Source organism: Leopardus geoffroyi, chromosome A3, assembly GCF_018350155.1.
Source record: "Leopardus geoffroyi isolate Oge1 chromosome A3, O.geoffroyi_Oge1_pat1.0, whole genome shotgun sequence".
NCBI lineage: Eukaryota > Metazoa > Chordata > Mammalia > Carnivora > Felidae > Leopardus > Leopardus geoffroyi.
In genome coordinates, this window is record NC_059336.1 from 80,527,016 (window position 1) to 80,550,854 (window position 23,839).

The 23,839-nt window shown below is 40.2% G+C and overlaps 1 protein-coding gene and 1 long non-coding RNA gene across 3 annotated transcripts in view; one reads left to right on the top strand and one right to left on the bottom strand.

The window, feature by feature from the left end:
• Nucleotides 1–16,784: 16,784 nt before the first annotated feature.
• Nucleotides 16,785–19,948, bottom strand: LOC123580848. The gene is made up of 2 exons (XR_006703492.1): nt 19,824–19,948; nt 16,785–18,104 (listed from the first exon to the last, which is right to left on the bottom strand). It is a non-coding gene; the product is annotated as an uncharacterized LOC123580848 (long non-coding RNA).
• A 136-nt stretch (nt 19,949–20,084) lies between these two features.
• EHBP1 (EH domain binding protein 1) overlaps nt 20,085–23,839 on the top strand; it is a 361,935-nt gene continuing 358,180 nt past the window's right edge. For both annotated transcript variants that reach the window (XM_045446193.1, XM_045446195.1), the window contains exon 1: nt 20,085–20,315. Coding sequence is in view for 1 of the 2 variants with exons in the window: in XM_045446195.1 (XP_045302151.1) it covers nt 20,314–20,315 (2 nt within the window). In the remaining variant the exon portion in view is untranslated. The remainder of the gene's footprint in view (nt 20,316–23,839) is intronic.

The window sequence follows — 23,839 nt, forward strand, 5'->3', positions numbered from 1 at the left end:
CTCTCTTTCCCTCTCTCTCTGTCCCTCCTCTTCCCCCCACCCGAATAAATAATAAACATGAGGGAAAAAAAAGGTTAGGATCATGCCAAACTTAAAATGTAATTTCACTAAGACTGACTCAACTTCATCTCTTTGAGAACAATTCTCTGAAAATCCTGCCCTGGCAATAATAGACTTAGCCAATAATAAACTGAGCAATTACTAGGAGATAATTTCCCTAGGTAATAAAACATATCGAACCTGCTTTTCTAATCCATACTTGGCCTTCATATAGGTTCACAATAGTTGCTCCAGCTGGAGCTCTAATTCATAGAACCCAAACCCAGTATCAGACTATGCTGTACTCTTTTTTCACCATTAAAAAATTTTTTTTGATGTTTATTTATATTTGAGAGAGAGAGAGAGAGACAGATAGAGCATGAGCAGCGGAGGGGCAGAGAAAGAAGGAGATACAGAATCCGAAGCAGTTTCCAGGTTTTGAGCTTTCAGCAAAGAGCTTGCAACGGGGCTTGAACTCACAAGCCCTGAGATCATGAGCTGAGCTGAAGTTGGATGCTTAACCAACTGAGCCACCCAGGCGCCCCTCTACCATCTTTGTGGAAGGTTGATACAACATGTGGCGCATCCAGACATAGCTGACCCCTGGGAAGGAATAATCATGACAGATTTTTTCCATTCTGGGCACAAGAATTTTGATCATAATAAGCAACTAGTGTGACTTCAGCTCAGGTACTAAATAACTAAAACCTGGAAGGGCGCTTTAATTTTGAAATTTAGGAAGGTAACCAATGGGTTTGTTGAGAATAACTGAATCTTCATTCTGAAATGAGAATTTTAATATTTAAGTGTTTTATCATAAATAATAATGAATATTTTGTATTTAATGCATCATTTATTATGGATTCTGCTATTTCCCCTTTCTTACTGACTAAGGAAGTAGAGGAAACTCCTAATTAGTGTGGCCCAAGAACTATTCCGTTTCTTCTAGGCTCTAAAAATCCTCTTGCCTCAGCCTCCTTGGCTGGGATTCCACTTCTCTTTTCAGGGCCCTTACTTCTAATGTCGGGTTTGTAGGCTTTGCGTCTGTATTTCTCAAAGTGCAAGTTTTTTGTTTTTTGTTTTTTGTTTTTTTGTCAGGTGTTTTCTGTTGAAGGTTCGTTTTCTTTCAAAATGCGCTGCAAAATCCTGGCTGCCCACTTTACTGATTTGCAGGGATGGCTACATGTTGCTGCAGTTTTCTGTATTTCTAATCTGAGTGTGCTAGGGCCTTGTTTATGTCTGTTCTAGTCACTTTCTGTGACTTGAAAAATAGTAAAAGGGAGAAGTGGCTATGACTAACATCTTTAGTATCCTTACCTTCTCTTACCCACACTTCTCTTCCCAAATAAGTAGCAACTCATAGCACTTTCCAATAGGATGTAACATTAATATCTCTGCCAGTAAAGAAGATCCAGAAATAAAACCAAATTTACTATTTTCAAGTTTCCACAAGATCACAATTAAAATCTCTAAGAAGGGAGTTTTGAGAAGACCTTAAGATTGAATAAAAGGTACAACATCGGGAATAGTCAATGGTATCATAATAGTGCTGTATGGTGACACATGGTAGCTACACTTGTGGTGAGCACAGCATAAGGTATAAAGTTGTTGAATTACCATGTTGTACACCTGAAACTAATGTAACATTGTGTATCAACTACACTAAAAAAAAGATTTTAAGATTATGTATAGGGGCGCCTGGGTGGCGCAGTCGGTTAAGCGTCCGACTTCAGCCAGGTCACGATCTCGCGGTCCGTGAGTTCGAGCCCCGCGTCAGGCTCTGGGCTGATGGCTCAGAGCCTGGAGCCTGTTTCCGATTCTGTGTCTCCCTCTCTCTCTGCCCCTTCCCCGTTCATGCTCTGTCTCTCTCTGTCCCAAAAATAAATAAACGTTGAAAAAAAAAAGATTATGTATAAATTTTGATTCCCCATATCATCTCAGATCCTTATTAACCATAGTGCTTATTAACTAAGGCAGATGGCATTTTCCAAAGATGGCTGCAACAATATGTCCAATCCCACATGTTCTTCTACAATGTGACATTGCTACCTTCCCATCAAGAAGTTGCCATTTCTCTACCTCCTTGAATCTGGGAAGACCCCACGATTGCTTTGACAATAGAATACAGTGAAAGTCATGTTGTGCCAGTTCTGGGCTTTGCCATTAATTGGCCTGGAAGTTTTAAATCCTACCTCTTGGAAGCCAGCTGCTATATAAGTGTGACTACCAGAAACCACCCTATGAGAATCCCAAACCACACTGAAAGACCATGGAGGATAAGATGCTACATGGAGACAGACAGAAGCCAAGGAGCACTGAAGCTCGGGACATGGGTTGAAGGAGTCATCGTGGATGTCCACCCCAGCAGAGCCTTCAGAGGACTTTGTGACTGTAACCGCATAACAGTTCCCAAGCAAGAACTCCCCAGCTGAGTCTTGTCAACCCACAAAATGATGACAGTTAATACAATTTTGTTTTGAGCTACTAAGTTCTGGAGTAGTTTGTTAAACAGCAATAGAAATCTGGAACACGACCTGTGGTTACCAAAGTAGGGTCTAAGGGCAACCCTTCTTTGCAAACTTGGAATGGAGTAGCTCTGTATCTATTTTACATTTGGGGATTCTTCATAAGAAATTATTTAGAAAAGAGTGACTCTGCCTGTTAAAAAGTTTGACTTTCATTGCCATGTAATTAAAAATTGGCTAAATATGGGGCATCTGGGTGGCTCAGTTGGTTAAGCGTCCGACTTCGGCTCAGGTCATGATCTCACAGTTCGTGGTTCAAGCCCTGTGTCGGGCTCTGTGCTCACAGCTCAGAGCCTGGATCCTGCTTCAGATTCTGTGTCTCCCTCTCTCTCTGCCCCTCCCCTGCTCATGCTCTGTCTCTCTCTGTCTCAAAAATAAATAAAAACATTAAAAAAAAATTAAAAAAATAAAAAATTGCAGGCCATAAAAAACATTGTGATGTAAAATCTTCCCTGATTTCAAAGGTATCCTTTTTCTTTTTTTCATTTAAAAAAATGTTTTATTTTAGAGAAAGAAAGTATGTGAGCCAGGGAGAGGGGCAGAGATGGGAGAGAGAAGGGGGGGGGAGAGAGAGAGAGAGAGAGAGAGAGAGAGAGAGAATCTTAAGCAGGCTCCACGCAAAGCATGGAGCCTGATGTGGGGCTCAATCTCATGACCCTAGGATCTGAAATCAATGAGCTGAAATCAAGAGTCGCATGCTCAACCAACTGAGGCACCCACCTAGGAGCCCCCAAGGGTATCTTTTTCTTTAGACACAAATTTACTTGAGTCATTCCTGATGGATGTGTCTTCTATATCTGAAGACCTCAATAAAGGGTTCTGGTTTCAGTTTAAACAGTCTTGACCAGTGGTAAATGATTTTTCATCAGAGACTTACAGACAAACTATGGACTATGCCCTACTCCTGCAGCAGCCCTTGTTTGAGTTCAGGAAAAGGAGTTCATGACATCTCTCTTGGTGATCTGGACTGTACGTCTTAGAAGAGAGCAAAACCACTTTCTTTGGTGCCATTATCCTGCGTTACATACAAGATGATGAGAAAATGCATCTTAATAAGGGCATCCATTTTAAATAGAAATGGCTTCTTCATAAAACTTGCATACCCTATGGCCCTGAGCTTTGCTTAAAGCATTTGAGGTGCCCTTGCCAATCAAAACCATTTTTCCTTCAACACTTAGCAGAGCTATATGTAGAAAGATTTTCTTAAAGACTTTCAGCATGCTTAGCTAAGAGCAGTGTTTTTAGTCTTGCTGCACTAGTGTGCTGGTTCCTTTTATCATTCTGACCATCTGTGATGAAGTCTATTTTGTTAACTCAGAAAACCTCAATTTCTGTAAGACTTTAAGATGAGGCATTAACATATTTTTACGGATTGTGCTACCATTATGGTTTTGGAGACTTCTCATTTCTGTTATTAAAAAGAAAAACCCTGCCATCTAAGCTTCTCATAAGAAACTATTTTTACATTTATAATCTTTAAAGATGCTTATGAAAAGAAGTGCTTTGAACTCTTTCGGTAAGATTTAGCTCAGTCTAAAGCTTAACAACAATGTAATTTGAGTGAAGGTGTCTGATCCTACCTGTCAGAGATGCTACAGAAAGATACATAAATCATGGCCAGAATCTCATCTGAAACCAGTTTAAAAATTCATGTAGCTAAAAGTCATTCCTGTGTGATCTGGTTTCTTAATACTATAGTGTGGGGATTTCAGAGCTGGAATGCGCCTTAAAACTCATTTTATCAAACTCCTTTATGCTACAGATGAGTACACTAAGGCCACACATTCTGACTGGAAAGCGTACTTTCTTCGCACTCTCAGAGGTTGCTTCCTAGATAACCAGCAGCAGCACCTGGGGGCTTGTTAGAAGGGCAAGATCTCAGGCCTTGCACCAGACTGATTGCGTCAGTTTTAAGATCCCCACGATCTTATGTGTTCGTGAGCACATTAAAGTTTGAGAGACACTGCCCCACACCACATTGTCTCCCAGGAGAAGGTCAAGACTTTGGAATCAGGTTGCCCCAGGTTCAAAATCCAGATTTTTCGCTAACTTGCAAAGCGCCCTTAAGCAAATGACTTGACCTCTTTGATCCTCCATTTCCCCGAGAGTTAAATGGGGATGATACTACCTATACGGGAAGGTTACCTTGGAGTTTAAAGAAATAATAGTTGTGGAGTTCCTACCCAAGTGCCTGACAGTAGACCTTCAATAGGGAGACAGTGCCAAGACTACTGCATATTGACTACTATTGTTATGCTATTACTGCTGTGGCTCCTCCTCCTCCTCCTGCTACTACCACTACTATCGCTGTGTTGCTGCTCCTGCTAATACTATACTGCTGCTGCCGTTGTTACTAGTACCGTTGCTGCTGCTTTTGCTGCTCCTGTTGCTACGACTGCCGCTGCTCCTGCTGCTACTACCCCCCGCTACAGCTGCTGCTACTTGCACTGCTGCCGCTAAGCACCATGGTTGTTAGTATCTCCGAAAGGGAAAGTAACCTGGCTTACACGTTGCCAAGTGACCTAAGTGAAACTGGGGCTCAGGTCTCCTGGCTGTTATTCCGGGGCACCTTTCCCTGCATCTGATAATTTCCCTCCTCTTTCTAGCGCAGCTGAATGTTGCTACGACCAGCATTCTTTTCTTAAAAAAAAAAAAAAAAAAAAAAAGTTTATTTGTTTACTTAGGGGTGGGGGCAGAGAGAGGGAGAGAGAGAATCCCAAGCAGAATCTGCACTGTGTGCACAGCACAGAGCCAGATGCAGGGCTCAAACTCACAAACTGGGAGACCATGACCGGAGCCCAAGTCAAGAGTCGGATGCTCAACAGACTGAGCCACCCAGGCACGCCTAGAAGCAACATTCTTATTTAAGACCACTTCAGTTCCTAGAGTGGGATACAGAAAAAGGAGGCTGCTTTTTTTAAGGTTTCCATTTAAACTTCCTCAAACAATAAAGTCAGTTTGCTCAATTCTCTGTCCTTTCAAAGTGTCATAACCTCAGCTCAGTCTGAATTTCTTCCAGGTGGCAGCTTCTGTTTCCTTCGACTGTGGAATACTGCCTTTCTTCAATTTTGCTTCTGGCCTCCAAAAATTTTTCCATAGAAAGCTATACTTGATCTGATAGTACATTTTATTTTCCTAGAAAATAGGATATATGTTGAACTTCAGGGTGACTTTGATTTTTTAAATGAATCTTGTGTATTTCAGTCCTCATCCTTTCAGTATTCGGCCCTACACTCAAGTGCACCCACATCTCCAGATATGCAGCCCCACTTTGAACAGTTATAAAAGGAGAAAAAACTTTCATTGTATGAAAATAAGATTCTGCCATTTTGCAAACTGAAATAGATACTGATTTCTTTCTTTGAGGTACCAAAATGACCTCTGGTCCCTGTACTTAGAACTGAAGGTATGTGGGGGCACCCGGGTGGCTCAGTCAGTTGAGGATCCAACTCTTGGTTTCAGCTCAGGTCATGATCTCATGGGTTCATGGGTTTGAGCCCCACATGGGGTTCTGTGCTGACAGCACGGAGTCTCCTCATAATTCTCCCTCTCTCCCTACCTCCCTCTATTCCTCCCCTACTTGCTCTCTCACTCTCTGTCAAAATAAATAAACATTAAAAAAAAAAAAAAAGAACTGCAGGCATGTGACTTAATTTGAGAACATTGGCTAAAATACTAACCTCTTAGCCTCAGACATACTGGATTCCAGAAAATTATAAACCCCCTGGCCGGTGAAACAATATATTTGTGTTGGAAAGCATCCAACTATCCCCACAAGATTTGTAAAAACACTTAGAAATTATAGATACTTAACAGATATTCCTGTCTCATTTATCTAAGGAAATGTAAACGGAAGAACAGGATTGTTCCTGGGGCCAATTTTAGGCTTGGCCACACTGTAGGAAATAATGCAGTTCCACAATTTCCAAGGAATTACATGGCCTCAGATAGATGGACAACATGAAAGATGTGCATCTGAACCCATGAGTAGGCTCTTTAATTCCAGTGAAGGGTTCTGGGATGAAGTGGAAAACCCTTGACAAGCTCTGTGAGAAATCATGCACATCATTAGCATCTAAAATATATAAGCAACTCATACAATTCAGTGGCAAAACAAAAACAAACAAAAAAACCCAAAATGAAAAAAACAAAACAAAAAACCCAACGCGCGTGTGCACACACACACACACACACACGCAAACCCACTTCACTTAAACAATGGAAAAAGGATGGATAGGTAGTTTTCCAAAGAACACATACAGATAGCCAACCACTATACTCAATAGTGCTCAATATCGCTGATCATCAGAGAAATGCAAATCAAAACCACAATGAAATATATTCTCACACTGGTAGAGTAGCTATTATCAAAAAGACAAGAGATAAGTGTTAGGATGTGAAGAAAAGGGAATCTTTGTTCACTGTCGGTGGGAATATAAATTGATTCCGCCACTGCAGAAAGCAGTATGGGGATTGCTCAAAAATGAAAAATAGAACTACCATATGATCCAGCAATCCTACTTCTGGGTATATAGCCAAAGGAAGGGAAAACAGGATATTAAAGAGATATCGGCACTCCCGTGATCATGCAGCATTATTCACAATAGCCAAGGTAATAGAATCAACCTAAGTATCTGTTGACAGATGAGTGAATAAAGAAAATGTGGTATATACATAGTGGAATAATATTCAGCCTTTAAAAAGAAGGAAATCATGTAATTTGAGACAACATGAATGAACCTGGAGGGCATTATGCTAAATGAAATAAGCCAGACACAGAAAGATGAATATGAATATCACATGATCTGGTATATATGTGGAATCTAAAAAAAATGTTCAACTCGTAGTAACAGAGAGTAGAATGGGGATAGGGAAAGGGGGAGATATTGATCAAAGGTATAAACTTCCTTTATGAGATGAGTAAGTTCTGGAGACCAAGTATGCGGCATGGTGACTATTATTAATAATAATATATTGTAAACTTGAAATTTGCTAAAAGAGTAGGTCTCAGGTGTTCCTACACACACACACACTAAAAAAGGTAACTATGGGAGGTGATGAGTATGTTAGTTTGATTGCGGTATCATTTCACTATATATATGTACATAATACCTTAAATATTTGACAAATATTTCTATTTGTCAAAAAAAAGGTTAAAAATTAAATGAGGGATGCCTGGCTGGCTCAGTTGGTTAGACGTCCGACTTCGGCTCAGGTCACGATCTCTCGGTTTGTGAGTTCAAACCCCACATCAGGCTCTGTGCTGACAGCTCAGAGCCTGAAGCCTGCTTCAGATTCTGTGTCTCCCTCACTCTTTGACCCTCCCCGGCTCACGCTGTGTGTGTGTCTCTCTCTCTCAAAAATAAACATTAAAAAATGAAATGAAATCATGCACTTCATCCTCTTATGGAGGTGAAAAAGCACTGGTTTTTTGTTTGTTTTCATCTTCTTGAAGCTGAGACTCCTTGGCTGCTGCTAGAGTAAGTGGGTACAGTGATCGGTTTCCCAATTTGAGGGCTGCATCTCATGCTTGCTCAGTTTAGCAAGAACTGTGCTTTGTGTTCTTAACAAAACTTAGGCATTTGTAGAGATCCAAATGAATCAGGAGATCCAGTATGCATTTTCAAAGCACTCCCCTCTGTGCACATGTTGCCACACACACACACACACACACACACACACACACAATTGGCTAAATTCACAAACAAGCTGCTTTATCAGGGTCAAGGAGCCTTAAGCATGGATCCAAGTGAGTTAAAAGCCATAGATATAAATAAGAAGTCTAACATTTCCTCAGTGGGGCATAAGTACACAAATACACTGTGCTGTCCTAAATTCCAAAGGCAGTATCTCCCAGAGTCTTAAAAAAGAGGTTCTTTTAATTAAAAAAAAAGAAAACTATTTATGTATGTATGTATGCATGTATGTTCCAAGCACTTTACAAATGTTGATTCACTTAACAACTTCAACGATCTTTGCCAGGTAAGTACTCCTCTTATCCTCACTTTACGGATGAGGAAATAGAGTCACATATTGTTTGGGTAACTCGCCTGAGATTAAATGGCAAATAAATGTCAGGATAGGAACTCAGGCAGTTTGCCTCTAAAATCTATGCTATTACTTAGTATGTTACATCATGAGGTTATTACGCTGCAATTTTCTTTATACCTAGCTGGTAGATAGATTTGTTAGCTTGTAGTACTGATGAAACCAGAATGGTGAATTCATTACTTGTATATGCCTACTACTAAGGCTCTGCATACAGCACTATATAATCTATAGTTTGTATTTTTAATTTCAAAGTCTTCAGTTAATTATTAGGTAACTTTTTCAACTCATAAGACTATGATAGTTTTCCCTTTAAGGGCTTATACTTATAAGCCACAAGTATAAAAAGCAAGCTAAGCATTATTTCAAAAAGATCCTAAGGTTGCAATATGAGGGACCAAGTATAAATGCCCAGAGCTTACTAGAGATTTGTAAGAGAGAATTTAAAATGAGACTAAAAATTGGTTATTTTCCTGTTGAACACCTCCTTTCCTTCGATGCTGCTTATTTGCATGACAATTGGCCCCTTAGGTCAGGGTTTATTATAGGTTGGGAAAAGTTTCCAATAGCCAACCACAAACCCAGGAATCAAAATCTCCCAACACACATAAAAAACAAAAAACAAAAAACAAAAAAACCTCCCTAATCTGCAGCCAAAAGTGCTTCTGGGTCTTGGAACTGCCCCATTGTGCCTGGGCCACTCCAGCACAGCCAGCCTGAGTGTTGCCATGGCGGCAGGGACCCAACTGTGTGGGCTGGTTTCAATAACCAGCAGCTGCTCACTTCAGAAAAAGCAGGATGACAGCCCAGTTCTGAATGAGCATTTTTCTCTGGGCTTTGACCTGACCTGCATATTGTTTTCCCATTGAATTTCCTTTTATTTATTTTTAAATATCAACTTTCCTTGAACTTTCCCTCTCATTTGTGTTGCATTTGGCAGGACTACAGAATTTTTCTTTCCCTCTGTAGAAAATGGGTTTTTTTTTCCTTTCTTTAACAGTCGGTGAGGTTTTCCCTGTACCTTCTTTATCTCCCCCGTCCACCCCGCAACCCGCCACGCACACAAACACCTTTGCCTCATTATATAAAGATGCAGGACAAATACACAGAGTTTAATTACTTCAAGAAGTTTTTAGGCTCAGATAACCCCTAAAACTCTTCCTGACTCACCCAACATTAAGCATATTTCTTTTGTCCTGTGAGAATTTGGAGGTGAAACAGAAAAATGACCCTTTATTCACATTATTCTGGCCATGATCAGAGAATCTACGTTTTTTTCTTTAAAAATTTTTTTATGTTTATTTTTGAAGGAGAGAGAGATAGAGCATGAGTGGGGCAGAGAGAGAGGGAGACACAGAATCCGAAGCAGGCTCCAGGCTCCGAGCTGTCAGCACAGAGCCCGACGTGGGGCTCAAACCCACAAACCGCGAGATCATGACCTGAGCTGAAGTCGGACCCTCAACCGACTGAGCCACCCAGGTACCCCGAGAATCTACGTTTTAATCCTAAATGTATTCTCAATTCACAGTTGATTCACAGCCTGTTTTTTTTCTCTTTGTTTACATGTTGGCAAAATGCGAAGAATATAAAAATATAAAAACTACTAATATGATTTCTGACCCTCCTCATAGGGGTTGCAGAAAAACTGTTCTTGATGTAAGCAAGAGCTATACTGTGTTTGAGATGAATTTTGCCCTCTTCAGTTCTTGAGGGGTTTGGAACCATCTGGAAGTGAGGTTAATGCTGCTGTTGAACTTTTTTTTTTTTTATGAACTTGAAACAATTTGTTTACAAGTTGTTACTAAAGACTGTCAGAGAAAAATGTTTGTGGACATAGTATCCAAAAGGCTGACAGAACCCAGAACTTGCTTGGTATTCAAAGGAGAGCTCATCCAACATTATCCTGCACACTGTATAATTACTTGCATGTTGGGAGCCAAAAAAGGGAATGCAATCCTGTGAATGTGTGTTTATACTGGGGACTTTGAGAAGCAAAACAATTCAGCAAGTATTCTTCAACCCCAGCATCTGGGAATAATTAATTGGCTTGCTATGGTTTACAGCATAAATTGATAAAGTTGTCTGAAGCATTGAGGCCCTTTGCCTTATTTAAAACTTTCTGCTTTAGGGTTTTACATTGTGGCTAATTTTAGTAAATCTTTTTATTTTTAATCCTAAAATGCGTGACAAGGAAGAACCTTCTGCTTATGGTTTCTTGATCATTTTCTTTTTGGTCTTATTCCCAATGTGTTCAGGAAGCTGGTGCTCACTCACCTCCGGGAGCCTCCCTTCTTCCTTGCCGTGTAATGCTGCAGGGGCAAAGAGCTCTCAAAAGTGAGGCTCTGGAAAATGTTGTTGGGTTTTCACATATTGTTTTCAGGAAACACTTTTCGGCGCTCTGAAGAGTTTCTCTGGAACATAGAATGTATTTTTGCTCCATTTTACAAATTTTAGGCCAGGGCATTAGAGATTGTCATGTGAGACTCTCCATCTATTACATATGGAAAGTATTGTGATGAGTTCTGATGGTTTATGTGAAGTGCTGCATTCCTTTAATTGTGACTTTTGGGAAGAAAGCACAGTACATACAGTTGACCCTTGAGCAATACCAGGGTTGGGGGGCCAACCCTCCATGCAGCCAAAAGTCCACACATAACTTTTGACTCTAAAACTTAACTACTAATAGCCTACTGTTGACCAGAAGCCTTACTGATAACATAAACAGTTGATTAATACGTTTTTTGTATGTTATATATATTATATTACATACTGTATTCTTACATTAAAGTAGCTAGAGAGAAGAAAATGTTATTAAAATCAAAGGAAAAAGAAAATGCATTTACAGCACTGTACTGTGAAAAATCCACAAAAATGCACAGGTGGACCTGTGCAGTTCAAACCCTTTGTTCAAGGGGCAACTGTATATATCATGTCTTCTCTATCCAACCTAACAATTCAATATGTTACAAAGAACTTATCAGTCACTGGGGATTCTCCTCTGGTTTCTTACTAAGGCATGCTAGAATGAAACACAACTGTCACTCTGACCTTAGTTTAATTTGGTATTTCAGAGTAAGAGCAAATGTCTTATTTTTGTTGGCTGAGTGTTCCAAGTGTTTAACAGCGCTAAAAGTTTTCTATAGCACTTTTAAAAGCTCAAATTTCACAACATCCAGCTCTTTTCTTTTGAATCCTGGTGAGAAACAAACTGAGGAACTCCTCAAATACAGCCAGGATTTCACCCCACCTCTCTCTTTTCTCCGGGATTCATCTCCACACCTTGACAACTGTTTGAAATCACTTGTGACCTATATTTCAGGTTTCTTTGGACTAAATATATGTCATCGTCCTTCACAGCCAAAAATAACTTCTAGAAAGATTTCTGTTTATATGGGGGCTGTACTCACCAAGAGTAACCAGCCTGAGGTTCAGTTGTTAGGCTGGCGCACTCACTGCGCCAGAGCCAGAAGATGATCAGTTAGAGAGCTACTTCCAGTCTCTGTACAGTGTGACAACTTCCTGTTCCTTTCTTTCTTCAGGACTCAGAAGTAGGGACTGGACCTTACATCTATGGCGGGGCGGGGGATGTACTCGCATGCTACCACTCTCAAAAGCCAGTGCATGTCCAGTGCCTAGATTGGTACCAGTTGGTCATGAGTTTTCTCAGATCTGTTTTCTGATACCAAAAAAACATAAGTTACATGAATACAGAGAACTTCCCTGTCATTACCACTGTACCTTATCATGCAGAAACATTCCTGCTGCATATTACTCAATATTTGGCCAATGAGTGAACAAAAAGGATAAGTGGGTGTGCAAATGAGGTGAGTTTTTCCTGAAGCTGAATTTATTCATTTTCAGAACTTCTTTTTTTTTTTTTTAATGTTTATTTATTTTTGAGAGAGACAGACAGATAGAGTGTGAGCAGGGAGGGGCAGGGAGAGAAGAAGACACGGAATCTGAAGCAGGTTCCGGGCTCTGAGCTGTAGGCACAGAGCCCAATGTGTGGCCCAAACTCTTGACCTGAGCTGAAGTTGGACGCCTAACTGACTGAGCCACCTAGGTGCCCTTATTCATTTTCAGAAAGTCTAATAATATGTTCTTCTTGCTTTTCCCCTTTAAAATGTGTTTATTTTGTAAAAATTATTACGTAAGGTAAAAATGTTATTAGGGAGATTTTAGACAAATGGGAGCTATTAAACAATATGATATTAGTTCCCCAAATTCATGTACTCATCCAGAAAGTTCAGAATCTGGAAATCACTCCCCAAAGCATGTTGTTTTTTGCTGTTGCCTTGTCTCTTATGACTCTTAGGTCTCTTATTATCCTTTTCTTCATAAAAGGTGTCTCAGAAGAGGTAACAAAAAGTTAATTTATATGAACCAAGGTGAAGAACGGAATTCGGATTCAGAATCACCAACAAAGTTGAGCATTCACTTACTACTGTGCGTGTGCACATGCTACCCTGCTTAAATTCTGAGATATGCATTATTATTTCCCTCTTACATAGTGACAAGTGAGCTAGATTTTGGGTGCCCCAGATCCTCCCCCACACAAGAAGATTGGAGGGCTGAGGAGGTCCAGAAGGTTAATGGAAGATGTGAGACTAAATGGTGCTTTCCCAGTTAAGGGTGATTTGGTTGGGAAGAGAGTGACATTGTGTTAAGAGTAAAGATGAGGAGGAAGAGTGAGCATACTGTAGTTTGGAACAGAGTCCAGACTGACTTGAATGGAAAGCAAGCAGCAGATAGGAAGATTGTGGATGCTCAGATCGCCTAAGACCATCATTTTGCAAGCATGAAGCTTCAAAACTTGATATGTTCTAAAGCTTGCTAACCTCTCAGGTTCCTACTCAGTCAGTCAATGCCCTGAAAGACATATTTGTCTCTGAATTTGTTTACTTGACTATTTTTGGCTTTACATAATGTTGCTTAGGAAGATGATTGTGCTCTTAACTGCTGGTCATGTTTCCCTATAAGAAAGATTCTCTTCAGACCTTAGTAGGTTGTAGGTTTTTAAGCATAATCAGTCAATAGCCCCTACTGCTGACTGTGCAATGTGAGTTTTCTATAAGAGTTCAGACTATTGAGTTAGATTTCCAAGAGAAGCGGAAGCCTAGCCTGTTCCAAGTTTCTAGTCCCATTAATGTATCCATAAGCTCAGTGTAAAAATTGTATAACATTAATCTTATTATAAAGGTTTACTTTTTCCAGTGGTGTTAGCCTATTGATCTAAGGATATGTGCACTGTTGTTAACTCTGAGTCATCTCATTTGAAGAGTGGAAAGCTGATAAGCTTGACAATGTGTGTATATGTAAAGTACCTAGTTCAATGACAGGTGGTAGGTGTTCAACAAACTGTAAATACAGTGGATTCTCATTATTTGTGGGTCCTGATTTTGTGAATTTGCCTACTTCCTAAAATTTATGTGTAACCCCCAAATCAATACGGCACTTTCATGGTCATTCATGGATGTGGGCAATGAAAAATTTGAGTCACCTGACCTATACATTCCCAGCTGAAGGTGAACAAGGTAACACTATTCTTGTTTTAGTTCCCATACTAGAAACAAGTGTCCTTTTTGTAATATATTTAGTGCCACATTTTCCACATTTTTGTGCTTTTTACTGGTGATTTTGCTGTCTAAAATGATTCCCAAGTGCAGTGCAAAGTGCCTTCTAGTCTTCCCAATCACAAGAATAACCTTTTAGAGAACTATATGTGTTAGATAAACTTTGTTAAGACATAAGTTACAGTGTTGTTGGCCAGGAGTTCAATGTTAATAAATGCATAATACATATTAAATAAGGAAATAAATCATCTTTAAAGAGGAACATATATAAAACAAAGTTATGTATTAATCAGTTGATGAAAATGTGACCACAGCTCACAGGAACCTAAACCTGCATGTCCCCTAGGAACAATGGTTCCATATTTGCTAATCAGTGTTCCCAGCAACTTTGTACCACAAAATCTATTGCATTTATTATTGTAGTCATTTAAGAAAGCCAAACTCTGGTTTCTGCCTAAGCCCAATTTATTAAGAGTATCAATGATTTTGTAAAGTTATATCAGATTCCACCATCTTTCCTATGTTTACACCTTACCAAGATTCTTAAAGAGGTATCTTTTCATGGTCCACGTTCAATAAAATGTCCTTTCAGTTCTTGAGCCAATCTTGCTTGGGTTAATAATCTCTGACTCAGGCCCACCGGTTTGTTAAGTTTGGCATGAAGTCAGACCTTCCCCGCCCAACCTCCCCCCCACCCCCGACTCTTGCCAGACCTGTATACCCACTAGAATGATTAATTTCTCAGGTTGAACCTTCAAGTCTACTTCACAGCCCATCATCCTGGAATTCTATATCCAAAGATGAGGCCTGTGTGTCTGCATCACTACTGAATCTCCTTACCTCTGTGTTTCCTACAAGTGAGGATCTACCATGTGACACTTAGTTAAGCTGGGCAGAGAGACCCATAAAGAGTTGTAATATAAATAATGTAGTCAATGATGTGTAGATGATGCTGTGGGAGTATGAAGGAGAGACAGTAAATCCAGCAGGAAGCCTCTCTGGGAAGGAGAATCAGATGTTACCCACTAACTGGGCAGACTCCCAGTTACCACCTTGTAGTATCTGTGAATGGGAGGCCTTGAGTGCAAGTTGGTAGAGGGAAGTCAGGAGACTTGGTCACAGGCCACCTCTGCCTTCGCAGCTGTTTGACAGCAGGCAGGTTACCTCACTTCTCAGTTTAGATATCTCCTCTATGAAATGGAAGGAATAATACCAACCTCACAGATTTCTTATGAAGATCAAACGAGATAATGTAAGTGATAAAACATGGTATAATATATATTTTATTTATAAAAGTAATGTGTGTTATTGCAGAGAGGTAATGTTCATGCAAACATTTGGACTGTTCTAATTTCAAAGTTTAACTAATATTAGGATGCTATGATGTATAAGAATGACAAAAAATATAGACTGTCAGCCATGGAGATCAAATGCAAGGACCTCACAGGCCCTAGAGACTGTTGAGAAAGAGTATGAGTTCCTGATTCCACAATCCTGAAACATGTTATAAGGAAAAGTACATGTCTCAGTGGTCTTGAAATCTCCTTCCAGCGCTTTGTTCCCCCTTCTTGTTTGGAGAGCAGGACTTAATTCAGAGTAATTCCAAACGTTAGAAATGAAGGATTTTTTTTTCTCTATCCTACTTGAGATTAGGCGCTCTTAAGAGGACAGCGGCTGAAGAATGCTAAGAATTCTTCCCTCCACCCAGTCAGGAATGTGTCCTGCTTGGGGTGCTTAGGAAGAATGTGAGGGCTGCCAGATAAGGCCCAGAGCTTGGCCATTGTGAGCTTGTTGCGAAAGGGGAATGGGAGGAGCCCTCCTCCAGAACCAGGCCTTCCTCAAGATCTCCCAGAGGTCGCTCTCTGGCTGACAGTAGAGACAAGAGCTGGTGCTGCAGAACTAACTTCTGCAGACCATGAGTGAAGAGATAGCTCAGCCAGACATGTGAAACAAAGACACAACAGTGTTCTCAGGCTTTGGGAGAAGTACTCTGGAATCAACACAGATGTGAGCTTGACCACAGGCTGTGCTTCTTACTGGTTAGCTGCATAACCTGAATCAGATACTCTAGGAGCTTGGGTTTCCTCATCTGTAAAATGCAAATAATAATAGCACCTGCCTCGTATAGTTGTGGGGAGCATTGACTAAAATGATGTATATAAAACACTTAACATAGCACCTGTCCACAAATGGGGGCTATAAAGCCTATTTTTACATACTAGCTTTTAAACAGTTTCAAGATCCTGTATTTATTCAATGTTACAGTATATAATGTGCTTTCATACTTGTTACTTCTTTTTTTATTGGTCCCAGTAATTTTTTTATATTATAAAACAATTTTATTTGCCAATTATATCTTAGCAAAATTGGGGAAAAAATATGTGCCTCCTGAGGAAAGTCCACAAACCACCTATGGAATATCTTTCTCCCACATACTGACCCTGAATTTGATCAAGCATCTATATCTAAATGTCAGTTTATAATTACAACTTACAAGAGGCATATTTGAAACAATAGCATACAAATGTAATCAGTAAAATCTAGACCATTTTTTCAACACATAAATTCCAAGGGAGATAAACAAAAAGAGAAAAAATCCTAGAGTGTTACTTCTTTTTAATTGCATTAAGCAATATTGTGAACTTGGGTATCCTAGGGATGATTTGTAGATAGTCATCTTTTAGAACAAGTAATAGAATGTCAGATTTGACAGTTATCCTTGGGTCTTCTCTTAGCTCTTGTCCACACTGTATCCCTATCCCAGTTTTTCTAGTGAACTTCCAGTTACAGCTGCCTCCCTCCTTCCCAGGCATATTGACTCCATTCAACCAGCGTAGCTGCTCTTATGCAAGTTCCAATGGGAGCTTGGAAGAAGCAGTTGTCAGAGGTCATAGAGAGGCTCAAAGGCTTCAGGGATTCTATCAGGTAGAGTTATCCTTGAGGCGCCCTGGAGGGAAGCCAGAATGCCTACTTGACTCCATTATGTTTGGGTCTCAAAGTTCAACCTCTGTTGGAGAAGGCCTGCCCTGCTCCATGCTCTTATCAGGGTTCTCTTTGCTTGTTGCTTTGCTTCTGCCAGCCTTTCTTCTCCTGGGGGCAGTGAAGGAGGCAAGACTGTTGTAGAACTCCCGGAAGAATGTGGTTCTGCAAACCAACTCTGACTCTTGGTGTTCCTGAAGCCATGGTGCCACTCCACTTTCCTGGAGCCTGAGTCTTGATTCCTACAGCTACAGTGGATCTATTGTGTACTTCTGTAGACTTGATTGTGGATTTTTAGTCTCCTCCTGGTAAAGGAGAGATAAGGATGGTAGTTGACCTATTTCCTGAAGTCTCTGTGAACTTCCTGACAATTTTCTCTTCCCTAGTCTTGGTCCCCTGTAATAATCAGCCATGGACTCTGGACATGGAATCCTACGTCCAGCTGGGAGCAAGCTTACCTCTCCACTGATTGCCTTATTGCTTCTGGGCTGGTTCCTATATAATGCCACCCACCTCTCACTCTAGAATCTCAGAGAAACTTCATCCTTTACTGACAGTAAATATTTTCTGGAAAATACATGCCAAGACCATTGCTTTTATTGAGCTTCTTAAATTCCTAAGCGTATGGCCTGAGGCAAAATGGGACTACGGTTTTCTGAGTTGGCAGAAAGGCTAGTGAGCAAGAGACAATGGCTTATGTGAGGGACTCAGGATGGGGTTTGGAGGAACTGTCCTATATGAGAGTTTAAACCTGGGGTAAGTGTCTAAAGCAGAGTCTAAATGATAGCAACCTCTGTTATGGTTATGGCATCAGTTGGTGCCAGGTAAGAGATATTCCAAGGTCTGAGTAGACAAGGGTAAAGGAGGGTTGGCTACACGTGGCCAGGCTGCAGAAGGCTCATTTATGGGAGCAGGATCCAGGCCCAGGGAGGTTGGATGGCTGCAAAGAGATGGAAAACCAGAACCTCAGTCACTAGCTAATGTTCAGAGCACAGTCAGGCATTCAATGACACCTTTAATATATTTCATAGCCTCAAGCAAGTGTGTGCTTGATGCTGAAAGTGGCCTGAGCACCAGCCTATATTTTTTCTCCAAACACCTTCTCCTGGTGATTTGTCTGCTTTGCCTTCCACTCATGACCATGACTCAGTTACTGCTTCTTCTAAACTATTTAAACACTGTAACTGCCTTCAGCCTTGCCCAATGCTACCTTTGACCTGACTCTACCTTTTGCTTTTTATCTCTGGATACAATGCTTATGCTAGGGATGTTTCATGTATCCAAAACCCATTATTTTACCCTATGATAAAATATTACACCCTATGATAAAATGCCCTATTTTACCTAGTATGGTGCTCTTCAGCCTTTCCTGTCTCACTGACCGGCACCATCAACCTCTATTTTTCCAAGCTAAAAATCTGAAATTTATCGTAAACTTCCTTCACCTCTCCATCTACCATGTGCATATTTCACTACAGTGACTATCCCATCTCTATTCCGCCATGTGGTAAACATCACCAGTATTTACCAATATCCAATTCTTCTCTTTCTGGGCATAGAAGAGACATACTTTCCACCTCATTTTCAGTTAAGTGCAGCCGCTATATCACTAGTACGGACCAATGAAACATGAATAAAACTTTGCATCTTATTTCTGGGCTAAGATAGTAAAAGAAACTTTCTCAGTCCTCTTTACCTGAAACATCCCTCTTCTCCTGTTGTGTTGAATGCAGAGGTTTTATGTTGAGATGGTAGTGTCACCAAGTCAAAGAAGCCTGGCTAACTGCATGACTGAAAAATAAGCTTTTGTGATAAACCACTGAGATGTGGGGATCATTTGTTACCATAATATAATCTATCATATCCTGACTAATACAATGAGTGAGGCCTGCTGATTCACCACTTCATATGCCCCTCCAGTCCCTTCACTGCTCTAGCTCAGGGCCTCAATATCTCCTACTAGAACTATTGGAAAAGCTTTAAAAATGTCTTGTCTCCAGGTTGTCATCCCTCAGACTCATCCTCCAAACCGACATCAGAGTGGTTTTTGTGTAACTCAAATCCAGCCATGTATTTGGGCTACACTGTTTCATTGGCTCCCCATCACTGACATGATGAATAGGCCGGTGACATGACAGGTATTCTTCCTAGCCAGCCTCCTCTCCCATGTCTCTTCTCCCTACATTTTATAACCAGCAACACTTAAGTGTTTGTAATTTCCAGAATAAGCCATGTTTCTTTGCCTTCACTTAGGCCATTCCATTTATCCAAAACATCTTTATACAGCCTTCGTCTTCTTCTTTGCCTGGATAACTCCTGATTCTTCAAGAGTAGTTTCTAATATCACCTTTCTGCAAAGGGCTGGAGGATGATTCAGGAGCACTGAGACATGTACTTTTCCTTATAATATGTTTCAGGATTGTGGAATCAGGAACTTGTACTCTTTCTCAACAATCTCTAGGGCCTGTGAGGTCCTTGCATTTGGTCTTCATGGCTGACAGTCTATGTTTTTTGTCATTCTTATACATCATAGCATCCTAATATTAGTTAAACTTTGAAATTAGAACAGTCCAAATGTTTGCATGAACATTACCTCTCTGCAATAACACACATTACTTTTATAAATAAAATATATATTATACCATGTTTTATCACTTACATTATCTCATTTGATCTTCATAAGAAATCTGTGAGGTTGGTATTATTCCTTCCATTTCATAGAGGAGATATCTAAACTGAGAAGTGAGGTAACCTGCCTGCTGTCAAACAGCTGCGAAGGCAGAGGTGGCCTGTGACCAAGTCTCCTGACTTCCCTCTACCAAGTTGCACTCAAGGCCTTCCATTATGCCATCACAGATACTACAAGGTGGTAACTGGGAGTCTGCCCAGTCAGTGGGTAACATCTGATTCTCCTTCCCAGAGACGGACTCCAGTGAGAGAGACTGGGAGTGTTGGGGGTTCAGGGAGCTGGTTAAGGCACAAGGTCATGGTGCCTTAGTAGCCATAGACTACGAAAAAAGTGATCCAGCATCTTGAGCAGCTGAGTCAAAAAGCCAAGCCAACTACCTAAGCAGTGATTTTTAAGGTATACACTCTAGCCAACTGGGAGGCCACAAGCATCTTCCTGATGTTCCACAAACTGATCCCAAATGTAAGTCTTGTCTTTGGATCTTACTAGCAAATGGCCCTTGATGTCCTAGATTTTCAGTGTGTGTGTGTGTGTGTGTGTGTGTGTGTGTGTCTTTCTCTAAAGGCTACTTACTAATGTCTGCAAAATTGTTAGGAGTTGGTAGTATTTTGTATTCATAAATAAGAATTTAGCACATAAGTAGAGTTTACTGAGGACTTGACTAAGTATTCACCTGGCTGCCAGGCAACACTTGGCAGTATTTGCAAACTCCCACTATAAACATGCATGGGCAGATTGTTGAAGGATCCTCAATTTTGGGGAAGATTGTTCTGTTACCAGTATCAGTGCTATGATGAGTTGATTATTCTTTTCTGTGGTTATTATTCCTGCTTTTTAATTATAAATTACCCTTCTCTATCTTCATCATCATCTATTTTCTTTGAGGTATACTGTTTGATTAACCCTATGGTAGGAAAGTGATATCACCATAATTTATCACCTTTAAGTTCTCTGTAACAAAACATTAGCATAAATATGGATTGCAGTACACATAGAACTGTCTATGTCAATATTGCTAAAGCAGATATTCACATAATCTGAACAAAATGTGTTTGCACAGCAACAGTTTGTTGCTACCAGAGAATTCTTTGGAGAGTAGGAAAAACTGGAGGAGTGTGTGAGTCTTGGAGCCTTTTGCCTCAGGTAGGTGGGACTCATGTCAAAAAAGTTTGAGAATCACTGGGTGGAGAGGGAGAACTTGGGTTCATTTTAGTGGGATAGAAAGAAATACAGAGACTGGACGAGAGTGAATATTTGAAGGAAGACTAGGAGACAGAAATTGGAGAGATTTCTGGTTCTGAAGAAATTATGCCTACCATGTCTTTTCAGATGTCTGTGGCCTCAGAATGGATGTAGGAGGAACAGTTAAAGGTGAATACGTATCCAGGGGGCCCTATAGGGTAGTCTGTTTCAGGCGCTGTGCAAAAATGCCTTGCCAGGGCAGGTGAGGACTGAAATCCAGCCTACTGGTTCATTGACCATGAACCCTAGTGCCAGTGAGAGAAACCTTTCTGTAAATTGCCTCTACAGAATGCCTTTTAGTAAGTTATTTAAAAGTGCCCCTATGTGCAGATTATGGCCCTTAAGATACTCCAGGAAATCCTGGGCTACTCTTTTTTTCATGGATATACTGAAGGTGGCCACTTTTGCTCACAACCAGAGAAGATGGCTGAGTAACCTAAGGATATTGTACAGGCATTCAAGTAGACTTGAGACTTAGAGAAGAGTCCAGTAATGTGCTTATATTGTGGCAAAGTCAGAACATGGGAAGTAAACAGCCTAGATACAAAATAAGGTCTTCCTTCGGTTTCTTGAAATGCCACCAAGAAAAACTTTCAAATACTGCAAAAAAAGCCATCTAGAAGGAAGAACCCATAGAGAGGTGTCTTCTTATTCTGAGCATCTTTGGGTTTAGATTCAGGCAAAAGGAAATCATCTGGTTATGATGAATAATTAAAAATTCATTAAATGAAGCTGGCCAAAATAGAGCTATCCTCTTCAAAAACCAGTTCTAAATCTTTCCTGGAATACAATTTCACCTATACTTTGTTATAAGCTTTACACCTCTGTTAAGCACTGTATGCATTCTGTTTCGTAAAGTGATTCTTGTCTTCAAGTAAACTTTAGTGAATAGTAAGATATTATTAAATGTAAGGATGTAAAAACAATATTTAGTTTGGCTCCTGAAAGTTATTCATGTTGATTTCTTATCTAGTAACTATTGAGGGAGATGTGCTGACATTGTGCTATTTTTGGAGACTGAATTGCCATATTCCTTTCAGAATTCACATTTCAAAAATGGCAATAGTAGTGTCAGTGGTTACCTTTATTACATTTACCCTAGGGACTGAGTGACTATTTGGTATGAATAAAGCTGAGGGTTAGCGCATGTCTCTGGCACACTAGCCATAATCCTACAGGACTGTGTGGTTGAGAAATTCCCATGTGGGCTTGATGAATTGTACAAGATCCGTTATTTTTGTTTTCTAATGGTTTCCCAACCCACAAAAGTCCAAGCCATTGTATTGTTGGAAGAGCAGGCAGAAACCACATTGCTTTAAAAAGTTTAAAAAAAAAATTTAAAAATTCTGAAAACAAAAACAAAACCAAAAAATAAACCAAAACAAAAAAACCAAAAAATGGTCCCCCACCTGTAGTCAGTGGAATTTAGGTTCCCAAGGGTTATGGTCAATTTCCATAACTTGCTCCCTTAAGCTAGGAGTGGGCAGGCCTATAACATCGTTGTTTGTCTTAATTCTTCACATGTGTGTAAGGGCCAAAAGACATCAAATACAGGGGCTTTGGAGGGTAAAGCCATAACAGCAAATAAATGCAGTTTTTAAAGATCCAGATGAAGGAAGAAGGGGAAAATGCTGTAAAAGCAATATTCACTCCCATCTTTTTTGTCCCCCAGATGGAATAGGGTATGTTGTTTTGTTTCCCTTTTGGTTCATAACCTGGTGTCAGCACTAGAAAAGAATAAAAACAAGTAACTAGCACTGTAAGTTCATAACATGCATTCATATATGTTAGCTTGAGAGTCAAAATAGCCATGTTATTAGGTTCATTTTAATGCAGAGAACACTGAGACTTAGGCTACCTGACTCACTTAGGACAACTCAGCTTGACAGGTACAGCCTGGACTCCAAGCCCCATCTTCTGATCCTAAAGTCCATGCTTTGCATTTTTTCAGCACACTCTAAAACCAAATGGCATCCCTTTTTTATTTGACCTCCCACAATAATTCGTACCAGTTTAATCAATCCCCAGGTAATGGAAAACTGATTTAACTCTAACATCAATGTCATACCTGTTACTTCAGGAACCCAGATGCCTCTTGGCTGGTTCTGCCGTTTTTACAACCCATGTAAGTATGAAAAGCTTGAGAACACCATAACCTCCCCCAGAAAGCCGAGGTGACATTAACCTGAATTCAGTCTGGAGGCTTCTCCTGATTTGCTGCAGATCTCACATCACGGGGACCTGTACCTAATAAATTTTAGCCACTGTCATTCCTTTATAATCAGCCTAATTACCCTAGCATTCATATTTTTCTTTGGATTACTTTTGTTTTCCATCTAGTTTAATGTAGTTCTCCATTCCATCTTACCCCAATCAACTCTCTTAATATTTCAGTCTCTTGTCTGAAGGTCCATTAGGTAGCTAGCACCTGGAGGTGTTAGAAAACCTTATGCCTTTTTCACTGTTGCAAGCGAATATCTATGTATCTATATTACAAATTTCTCAACAGTAATTAAAGACTTGCCACAGACACTCAATACAAAGCATAAAAGTTGTATTGACAGAAACATTTTTAATAAAAAATAACATGGTGTTGACCACCAAATACACAGGGATAGGTTGTTAAATTATATAACAACTTGGTTTCAAGGTTAAATCTCAACCATCACCAGCAAAGTGTGTTGTACCAAATGCCCAGAGGTCTGGAGCTAAAACCACAGCTAAACTGAGATTTGGGATATATT